Source organism: Helobdella robusta (genome assembly GCF_000326865.2).
Source record: "Helobdella robusta unplaced genomic scaffold HELROscaffold_67, whole genome shotgun sequence".
Lineage (NCBI taxonomy): Eukaryota > Metazoa > Annelida > Clitellata > Rhynchobdellida > Glossiphoniidae > Helobdella > Helobdella robusta.
The window spans coordinates 292,723-304,993 of record NW_008705379.1 but is presented as its reverse complement, the minus strand read 5'-3'; the positions used below and the strand labels follow the sequence as shown (position 1 = coordinate 304,993).

Here is a 12,271-nt window from a genome sequence, read left to right as displayed (position 1 = left end):
GAATGTAAAGAACGAATGTATGTATTATTTGTATGTATGTGTTTGTGTGTGTATGCATCTTTGTATGTATGTGTATATGCATGGGTGTAAGTCAAGTAATAATAAAAATAATATTAATAATAATAATATTAATAATAATAACAATTTCGAACGCACCTTGGCCTTGGCATTAACAAGACACCCACGTTCCAGTAGGAAGAGGGCCCCACTGAAGTTCCCGCAATGGGCCGCTATGTGGAGAGGGGTTAGGCAATCCTGATGATGATTGCATTTGTGATGCTGATGATGATGATATTGGTTGTGATGATGATGATATTGGTTGGGATGATGATGATGGCTGCGGTGATGATGACGATGATGATGATTATTGGGATGAGGAAGATGATGATGATGATGATGGCTGTGATGATAATGATGATGATGATGATGGTTGTGGTGATGATTGGGATGGGAATGATGATGATGGCTGTGATGATAATGATGGTGTGGTGGGGGTGATGATGATGTGGATGATGATGATGTTTAGTCTTATTTAGTGTCTTTCATTGATGTCCTCTCTTTCAAGTACTATCTCAGCTATCAACATTTCGATCGCTACTATCATCTCAGTAATTAGTATCATCTCTATCAACATCATTATCATTACTTTTATTTATCATAAATATTATTTATTATATTATATTAACTATTAATATAATTATTTATTTCATAATTATAAGTTATTATTTATATATAATTATACCCTTGAAAACCATTTGAAAAATAACAATTGCGGTATTAAGGCTACTTTATATAACAGGTTGGTTATTTCACAAAATTTCAATAGTTTCTGTTTATAAGCAAATTTATATATAAATATATATTTATATATGTGTGTGTGCGCGTGTGTGTGTGTGCGTGTGTGTGTGTGTGCGTTTGTGTGTGTGTTTGCGTGTGTGTGTTAACATTTCAATTTTACACTATAATTTTTTCTTGGGTTACACGAAAAAAAACTCCCACAACATCATCAATTATACGATTAATAATAATTAATATTATTATCATTTTTATTTTTATAGTTAAGGTTGTTGTTGTTGTTAGTATTATTGTTATTATTATTATTATTATTGTTGTTGTTGTTGTTGTTGTTTGTATTTATTGTAGTTTCATTCATCTAAATAACGAATGCAGTAGCATTGTTATACTGCTTATAAAGAGTTCACTAATGAATTGATACATATGCCTGAAGAGAATTTACATTTTTCTGAACGATGACTTAAGCGTTTTTACTACCACTACTACTACCACCACCACCACCACCACCACCACCACCACTACTACTACTACTACTACTACTACTACTACTATTTTGCTACTACTGCTACTACTATTACTACTACTACTATTATTATTATTATTACTACTGCTGCTGCTACTACTACTACTACTGTTGCTACTACTGCTAGTAGTATTATGAGTAGCGTTCGTTGATGTTGCTTTTTAGAAATTCCAAAAACTATTAACAGATAATAAAATCAAATATGGAAAAAGGAACGTATAACGAAAAACCGACCGAAGATACATCATCGATATCGGCTCCACCGACACGTAGCAGCACATCACTAGTTTCTGTGTGGTCTCCCTGGATTGAGAGGTGCAAAGAGCTCAATCCACTTTTCGTTTTTTTAGTCACGTCTGCACCACTTTTCAATAGTAACTCCACGATGCCCGTGTGTCCGCTTCGACTGGAACAGTGTAGTGGGGTTAGGCGGTCCTGATTGGTTGGTTGGTTGGTTGGTTGGTTGAATGGTTGGTTGGTTGGTTGGTTGGTTGGTTGACTGGTTGGTTGACTGGTTAGTTGGTTGGTTGACTGGTTGTTAATTATTAAAAATTTAGTTGATAAATTGATTGATTTGTTAAAAATTTGGTCGGCATATTGATGAAAAATTGAATGAATGGGTAAACGATCGAATGAACGAATGAACGAACGACCAAACGAATGATAGAAGCGACGAATGAACGAATGAACGAGCGAATGATTTAACCAATAATGAACGAACAAATGATAAATTAATGAACAAACAAACGAACGAACGAACAAACAAAAAACATCCAATCACATGCACAAACTTCCGTGCCGCAATTTATATCGGCCCCATTGTTAAGAAGCAACTGGACCATATCAACGTATCCTAACTTACTCGCTATGTGTAATGGCGTCACAAAGTTCTAATTATGATGATGATACAATGATGATGATGATGATGATGATTATACAGTGATGATGATGATGATTAAAAAATGATAATGATATTGTGTAGTATCGTGTATAATAATGATACCTGAGCGTTTTGGTTGATGTTGGCACCATACTTTAGAAGTACACGAGCCATTTGAATGTAGTTGAAGTGGGTTGCTATGTGGAGTGGCGTGTAGCCGTTCTGTGGTGTATGGTTTCGTACGTTTTTGTATGTTTTTATATGTTTGTATGTTTCGTTTGTATGTTTTTGTATGTTTCGTTTGTATGTTTTTGTATGTTTCGTTTGTATGTTTTTGTATGTTTGTGCGTTTTCTTTGTATGTTTTTGTATGCCTGTATGTTTGCTTGTGTTGTTATTTTTGTATTGCTTATGATAATCTTAAACTGTGTAACTGCATCTCCACTCAAACAAATGCTTCGTCCATTTTACGCGAAAACAATAATTTTTTCAAGAGAAAAAAAAGTGAAATAATTTTTCGTATAAAATTTACTCCTAAAATTTGATCAAAAACTAACTTTAAGCGTCTCATTAACTTTCAAACCGCCGGGGCTGCATTCATCATCGTGACGACATTTCTGTAGGAATGACGTCACGGACTGGAGATCATTTCTCTTGGCGGCCGCATGAAGAAAGGGCATTTTAATTTTCACCCTCCCCTCGCTACTGCTGCTACTTCTTTCTGAGGTCTGCAACTTTTTGGCAGAATTTCTATTAACGCTGTTAGCTCTAAAACTGGATTTCTCATTACCAACATGTCCATCATCGTTACTATTACTCCTACCGTAACGACGATCTTTATCATAACCGTCGCATCCATCGTTATCATGACTCATCAAGATGGAGACCACCATGTCGTTGCCTTGCTTGAGGGCAAGGGTCAAGGCTGTCTGGCTAGACTGTGGAATTTTTAAAATACAAAAATAGTTATATTGAATTATTTACTCAATCAACGAAAGCGTACACACACACACACACACACGCAAAACTAACTTTATTTTTAATTTTAGTATTGGCTCCGTGCGAAAGTAGAAATTGAACCATAGTCAGATCATTCTCTCTGGCTGCAATGTGCAGAGGGGTTAAGCCGTCCTGGTGATTTTGGCAATAAGTTTTTTTTATTTTTCTTCATAACTTTAGTTGAAAGTTAATTAACTATACGTAAAATATTATCTAATTATATATTAAATAAATTAATCATTAAACAAAAAGCAATTCTAACATTCGCTTTGATGTTAACATTAGCACCAAACTCCACCAAAACTTTAGCGCAGTCAATATAGCCCGCCATGCAAGAAAGATGCAGAGCTGTATTACCTCTCTGTACGTACGTGTCGACGTGTTTGTTTGTACGTATGTGTGTACGTATGTGTGTGTGTGTACGTATGTGTATGTGTGTGTGAGTATGTGTGTACTCTGTGTATATGTGTTTAACCTTTGAAGTTTGATTGACATCTACACGCCCCTTCAAAAGCTCCCTTACCATCTGTACATCGTTCCTATTGGCTGCCAGCAACAAAGGGGGCAGTCCTATCTGTATGCGTGTAGATATACATACATATGCAATACACACATACACACTCATACACGCACTCATACAAACAGACACACATACACACATACATAAGTTTAGGTACATACCAATCTTTTCATGCACACATACATAAGTTTACACACATACATAAGTTTATGATGATGATGATGATGATGATGATGATGATGATGATGAATACACACATATATAAGTTTACGCTCGGAACATTTTTTGTTCTAAATATTCCTCCTGAAAATAAATTCAAGAACGGTGATGAGATGTGATGATAATAATAATAATAACAATAATAATATAATTGTGATGTTGGCGATAAAACGAAACGGTACACTCAATCGAAACGAAACAAAACGATACGATGCATTTACAGTTAGCAAACAAATTAAATTAATAGACGCGTAAACATGCCGTTTAAGTTTTAAACGTTGGTGGAATAACTCGTGGAAATGTTTATGCCTGACCTACTTACAAACATGTATGTATGTATGTGTGTTTATATGTATGTTCGTTTGTATGTATGTGGGTTTGTATGTATACGTGTAGTTTAGAGCTGAGCCAAACAGTTGCGCGTGTGGTAAAGAAACTACGCTTCTTACTTAGCGTTGTCTTGGGGTGGAGTTTTTTTTGTTTTAAAATAAAATTTTACTCTGTTTTTGTTTGTAAAATTATCTTTTAGTCCGTTTGTTTGTTGTTTTTTTTTTTTTTTTTTTTTACAAAATTACCTGCTATATAATTCATTGCTATTTTTTGGAAAACAATCTAAAATTCATTGCTATTTTTTTGAAAACAATCAAATCATCATGTGAAATCCTAACGATGTAGGTTACTTACAATATTTTATAACCGAAGAGATGACGAATTATAAAACCCATCTAAAAATAACCAATTATATAACACGCGTACACACACACACACATACGACACACACATACATACACACATACATACACACACACATTCACATGCTTGATATAACACATTCATTATGCATGATTTTTTAGATAAAAAAAACATGTATTAACAGATAAAAATTTGATTTTTGGTAACTATATAACAAATGTAGTTGTTTCCAGATCTAGAGAATCATATTCGAGATCTATAGTTCAATTTCTGAGCTAAATTTCCGTGGTTCTACTCACTTCACTTCATACAAAGTTGAAAATAACTGTTCGGTAATTTTACTCATTCAGGAAATCTTAGAAAAAATCTGTGAAAGCGTTGAAACGATGAAACTTGATCCTCGTTACTCACCAAGATTTCATTCACTTTATGAAAGTAAAACTTTTCTCTATACAACGTCTAGCTATGAATGTGCGTATTGGGGAATTTCATTATTTAGTTAGGTATAAAGAGAGAGAGAAAAAGAGAGAGAGAGAGAGTGAGTGTGTGAGCGAAAAAGAGAGAGAGAGAAAAAAAAGTGTTTGTGAGAGAAAGAGAGAGAGAGAGAGAGAGAGAGAGTGTGTGTGTTTGTGAGAAAAAGAGAGAGAAAAAGAGAGAGAGAGAAAGAGAGATTATTAATGTGTATGTATGTATATACCCATAGTACGTGTATTTGTATAATATACTTTTTTCAGTTGTTCAAGTAAAGTTTCAGTGAAGTTGTTGCTGTTGTTGTTTTCAATTTCATGGAAAATATACAAAGGCGGGATGAATTATGAGTTGGGTGTGTTTTGCGCTTGTGCGGTGGTATGTGTTTTTCTGTGATGTTGTGTGTTTGTCTGTGATGTTGAATGTGTTAGTCTGTGATGTTGAATGTGTTTGTCTGTGATGTTGTCTGATGTTGTCTTATTTCACAAACAATTCATCTTTTCAATTTAATTTTGTATCAAAATAAATTGCAAATCATCATCGGCAATAAATGCAACATCATCGCATCAAAGCAATTAAAACATCATACCTTTTGTCATTCTTAACAACAGAACTTACAGAATTTCTGCAGTTCGTGTTAACATTCTTCTTCAAACATTTGATAACTTCGTCGAGGTCCCCGCTGCTTATTGCTTTCAGAAATGTTGATTCCAAATTGGATTTCTGTATGAGTATGTGTTTATGTGCGTGTGTTTGCACGCGCGTGTGTATGTGTGTGGTGTGTGTAGTTTGTGATAATGATGATGCTGATGAAGTTTATGATATCAACAGCAACAACAACAAAAACCATAACCAAACAACAACAACAGGAACAACAACAACAGCTAAATAAATTGTAGTATTCTAAAATTGAAGCCAACCACAACAACAACACAAACAACAACTACTACAACAACAACACAAACAACAACTACTACAACAACAACAGCACCAACAACAAAATGATCGAAATTGCCACAAAATTATAAACGGCCTTATAATATGCCGCAAACAAATTTCGGTTTGGAATGATCGTAATTGATACGTGTCGCTACAATCGCATTGTTTTTATTGTAAAATATGTGTGTGTATGTGTGAGTATATGTATTTGATTGTGTGTTTAAGTGAATGTGAGTTTGTGTGTGTGTGTGTGTGAGTGTGTTATGTCTGTTTACATTAGTCGATGATGACAAAAATTGGTCGCTTCTACTACTGCTTCTATTGCTACTACTGCAACTACTACTAGTACCTCTACTACTACTACTACTACTTTTACTGCTACTACTACTATTACTACTACTACTATTAAATCTTCTTAAGCATCATCTTTATTAATAATTGAAAATTTATAATATTTCCTAAAATTCAATTCAAATACACTCTATGCCGATTTATAAATTATATTCATGTTGCCATGATGTAACGTTAATTATTACCAAAAACCCTGAAATCAAATAATTAATTTCTAGCTAAGCTGAATGGCCTAAATTTAATATAACGGAAATGCCATAAATATATCTATTAAAATTCTGGGTTTGGCCTTATTATAGATAATAACACATTAAAGATAATTTACGAAATGATTAATCTTCGAATAAAATAATAATAATTATACTACTGCTGCTACTACTACTGCTACTACTACTAATAATGATAATTTTAACTCACATTTTTAGCTTCCATAGTTTTTAAGTTTTAGTTGGAAATGTTAAAATTTATTTTAACAATATTATATAGATCCATTTTTTGAGTTGAAAATTTACAAAAATTTGTGAGTATATTGTGAATTGTATGTGTGCATGCATGTGTGTATGTATGTATGTAAGAAAAACATGTATGTATGTATGTATGTATGTATGTATGTATGTATGTATGTATGTATGAATGTATGTATGTATGTATATAAAGAGTCGAATGAATGAATGAATGAAAGAGTGATGAAAAAAGATGCTAGGAAGAGCTAATATATACGCTTGCACGTTCGTTTCAAGCAGGAAAATGATGATGATGGTGCTGCTGCTGATCAATCAATCAATCTATCAATCAATCAATCCATCAACCAATCAGCCAACCAACCAATCAGCTAATCAATCAATGAATCAGTCAATCAACCAACTAATCAACCAGCTAAATAATCAATCAGCCAAACAAACAATGAATGAATAATAGAATGTAAAAACTAACTTCATTCTTTTAAATGTTTCGCCACACTTCCTGATCCATCCGGCTTAAGCACCCAGTCATCATCTTAAATTTCTCTTTTCACTTCGACATAACAGATATTAAGCAAACTTATGTGATACACATTCAGAATATTATGTACGACAGTTCTCAAGTCGAGAATCTCAAGATTCTCTCCACCCTGCTTTCTCTCTCTCTCTCTCTCGCTGTGCTTATTTTTTTAAACATGTAAATAACTTTGAAATTGATGCCCTATAAGACCTAATTATCACTTTTGTCAAATAATTTCGAATAAAACTTCTTAGATATATGACATCAGATTATTTATCTGACGACTGCTATTAATAAGTCGAATCGTTACAAAAGGAATCGTAACATGTCTCAGAAGACATTAAATTACAAAACATATCTATATACACATTACATCATGTCTTCCAATAACCTCCAGTCAGATTACGAGATCACACTAACTAACTGACAACACTACACCAAATTCATCAGGCAAATAACTACAATTCAAATTACATAAAATAACTTTGTTACACATTACTACACTGTTTTACGTTGCACATACACGGTATCATGTTACTATCAGGACTGGGCTTGCATTTGATCTCACGTACATCAGCTGCAATGCAGTTACATTACCAGTTGAGCTAGGCAAGACCCAATGTGATTGAAAATAGTTTATTACTATTATTATTATAACAATAATTTACTGTAACTCATTCTTATTATTAACATTATTATTTACAATACAATAATAATGTTATTTACAATTAGTTATTATTATTACTATTATTATCAATTATAAAAATCAATCGCTAATCTCATTTCATTATCTGCATATCGAAAAATTGGTCAAAAACGGAGATAAACGTATGAATGAATGAATGAACGACTGGAGAAATGGACGAATTAATGAATGAATGAATAAGTGAGTGAATGAATGAATGAACGATGAATGGATGAATGAATGAATGAATGAACGAGTGAAAATTAAAATAAAATCAAAGGTGCACACGTATATCATGAATAAATTAAAAGAATTAAAGGTAATTAAATTAATTAACGCACACCACACACACACACACACACACACACACACACACACACACACACAAACACTTACACAGATATATATATATATATATATATTACAATTACTATTTATATAATAGGTTTATCTGTGTCGAATTATATAGAAAAATTGTGATTATCACAATACCAAGAAACGTTCAAACATACAAGTTAATCTTTAGCATCGATGAAAATTATAGTCAAATGAATGAATGAATGAATAAATGAATGAACGAATAAATAAACGAACGAACGAACGAATGAATGAATGATCAGAATAACCCACTGAAAGACGAACACATAAAAACATATTTTGAAACATTCGGAAAAAAAACGAAAAAACAAAGCAATTAAAACATCAATATGAAAATAATAATAATAATACTTTTAATAATAAAACAAACGTACGACGAAAAATAACAACAAAAACAACTGTATATAAACATAGTAAGTGAAATGAATCTTTCCACGTTAGCATTTAAACGCCTTTAAAAATTTCTTTATAATTAGAAGTAAAATGCATACTGCCCATCAATTAAAATACAGATATACACGAAACTAATTTGTGTGTGATACAGGGGTGGGCAAACTTTTTGCTGTGAGGGCCGGCCGCATTGAAAACTATTTCATCTTTGAAGGGCCGCATATGTACTTAAATAGCAAATTTTTTCGACATGGGGGAGAATTTTTTTAAGATCTGGCTGACGACCTTCCTTTTTTTGGCAAAAAAGAATAAAAGAATGAAGAATAAATAAATCGGAAAAATTAATTAAAACCAAAAGTAATAAAAATTGATTAATTTAAAATTGAAAAAACATTAATAAGGATAAAAATAAACTGACTAAAACTCAAAAAACCGTCAACTTTTCCGTGTGATTTAATTTTAAAACTTAATCAATCAATTAATTAATTGATAATTTCGAAATTGTAGCCATAATATTCACACACACACACACACACACACACACACACACACACACACACACAAACATAAATATTTACTGATGTATATAGATAGTTTATGATGCTCCTTGTGTTTAATTGATCAATAACGATTCAGAGAAACCCATTTACAAACTTCTCGTGGAAATAATAATTATTATGACAATAATATTAACTATAATTAATTATGATTAAAATTATAATAAAAAATTATTAGTAGCAGTCACATGTGATATAATCAATCAGTCTTTCAAATAAGCACAAAATGAATCACTTTTGATAACATGTTCGACCTAGTCCGGTTGATTCATTAGTTGACCTCACACAATTTAAATTAAAAAGTTTAATTGATTAATTAATTTAATTATCATTTAAATAACGAATTAATTAACGAATTAACAATAATATTTGAATATTATTATATTAGAATATATAATTTTATTGGATAAAACTCTAAAAAAAGTATTGAAAAAGAAGCTAAATGAGCATTTTATGAATAAAGAAGAGACAGATTTCAAAATTTTCTGTTAGTTTACAAACCATAAAAAAAAATTTTGAAACATATTTCGAAGGGTAAAAATAAAATATCAGAAACACTTTATGAATAAACAGCCGTTTAAAATAAAATAAATAAATAAAATAATCAACTAAATAATTAATATACATATTTATCAATATATATACATACCCATACACACACACACACACATATATATATATATATATATTGGTAATAGTAATATATATATATATATATATATGATATAAATGTATGATATATATCATTTTATGTCAATTACATACAATTATAACAATGAAACTTCAGGTGAGTCGGACCTCTTACTACTTTTACTCGATGTAGACAGAGGTACTAAAACCTCATCGGCCCCAATAACATTATTATTATTATTATTCATATTATTATTTATATTATTATTATTACCATTATTTCTACGTCTATTGGCCGAAATTATGACGTTATCTGGGCAATTTTGTACGTAGATGACCCTATTGTAAGCTCGCCACCTGGTACAGAGCTGAGAGTACATGCGACACTGGATGTACATGAAGACTATCCCACCCGTAAACCCGATCCCAATTACGACTAGCTTAGTCCAGAAAGGCCATTCCAGGTTGCCCACCTTAATCTCTTCCGACGTTCTCTCGATGAGCACATAGAGTGACCAGACCACACAGGTGATGGCTATTACGTGAAATGTCACCGAGCATATGACCTTACGACGTTCTACTTTTGTCATGTTTAGCGTCTGCCACTGGTTGTTAAGGAATGGGAAAATTAATTTTAAAATTAAATTTAAGCTATGTGGAACTGTTTATTCAAAGTAAAAAAGTAAAAAAAATCATGTCGATAATATTATATATAAAATTGACCCCAATACTGAACTGAAATTAGGCATACAAACAACAAATAAGAGAATGAACAGGCAGACAGGCTTAGTGAAAGAAACAAAAAAACAAAACAAACTTTGCAAAAGGGTTTAACAGTAGCTGTCATCCTGAATTCTAATTTACATAACTCGCACGATTTGGTGTTGGCACTTTTGATCCACTGTTGCAAACAGTGTTGGTGAACGTACTTGAGAGTCCCCGAGCAGGCACAAGGTGAAATTAGGGGGTGCTGTGAGTCGACCTCGCAGTGACATATCCTGCAGACGTCTACTGATGAGGTTAGTGAGATGTAGGAGGAATTGTGATGGATACCAACAATGTCGTTGTTCTGATCTTGCTCACATTCAGCATTTGGTCTAGTTTTCTGTTGTTTTCATAAAAAATTGAATTAAAAACTGATGAATCAGGACAATTAAATATAAGTTTACATATATAAAATGTAAAAGGCAATCCCAAACTAACAGGGTGTGAGTTTGCTGGTGCGGACTGTGATGCTCTTTCTTCTGTATCATCTCCACAACATTGGACGTCAATGACTAAATGGTCTTCCACATTATTCTCATCAAACGATTCAGACATTTTAATCTTAAAAAGAAAAAAATTTTATTCATAAAGTTTTGTTTCTATAATAAAAAAATGTTTTCAAACTTACTTTGTTAAGTTTTTTATTACTTTATTCAAGGGCACAGAACTGAAAACAGAGAGCAGTTGACAAGTCAAATTTCAAACACCTTGCAATCAGTTTTATAAATATCAATGTATATTTTTTGATGGATAAGATGTTACTAATTTTAGATTTCGTGCAGGTAAAGTATAAACATTACTAAATTAAGTAGAGGGCAGTTAGGAAAAAAAATTCAATCTGACTCCTTCTCTCCTTCTTATACTACTTACTAAAAACTTATTTTTATTAATGATTATAATAACTAATAATCAGTCGATAAAAAGTATAAAATTAAAATCATCCACTAATTCGCTTATGGCTGTTGAACACAAACAAATTTGTCAATTAAATTAAATTAAATTAGTTTTAAATTCCAGTAAGTTAGGAAATTTTTTAGTTTAACGAAATCCAAAAAGTAAACCGACATCATTGCGCTGGGAAGAATATTAATAAGGCGAGCATTTTGTAGAGCTAAATTTTAACAAAAAATGTCTACAAAGAAGTTACACAAAGTTACATTTTTTACAGAGTTACATTTACATTACAAAGAGTTCAAATTCAACATTTATAAATAATAAATTTTTTAAATGCGTCAACTCAGAAACTAGTAAAATCTCTAGCTTTATTGAGTCAATTGAATCTGATGGGTGTCCAATAAAATTTTTAGAAACCTTTTCCATTTTATTTACTGAAAAAAAGCATTATATTTAGAATTTTTATTCAAAATGTCTATTAAATATTACAATGGAATAAAAAAATGTAACAAAATTTTGAATTTTATATAGTTGGAAAAGCCGACACAAACCTTATTGAGCCTGGAGCCAATATAGGCTTTCCTATACACATCACAAAAAATCTA

The 12,271-nt window shown here is 31.8% G+C and overlaps 1 protein-coding gene across 1 annotated transcript; it reads right to left on the bottom strand.

The window, feature by feature from the left end:
• Positions 1–10,144: 10,144 nt before the first annotated feature.
• HELRODRAFT_89090 (hypothetical protein) lies at positions 10,145–11,025 on the bottom strand (the record flags this gene model as incomplete). Its single annotated transcript, XM_009030303.1, has 2 exons — positions 10,145–10,612; positions 10,825–11,025. Coding segments are annotated over 2 exons (669 nt in total), but the record flags the coding sequence as incomplete, so codon positions are not given.
• Between the last annotated feature and the right edge of the window lie 1,246 nt (positions 11,026–12,271).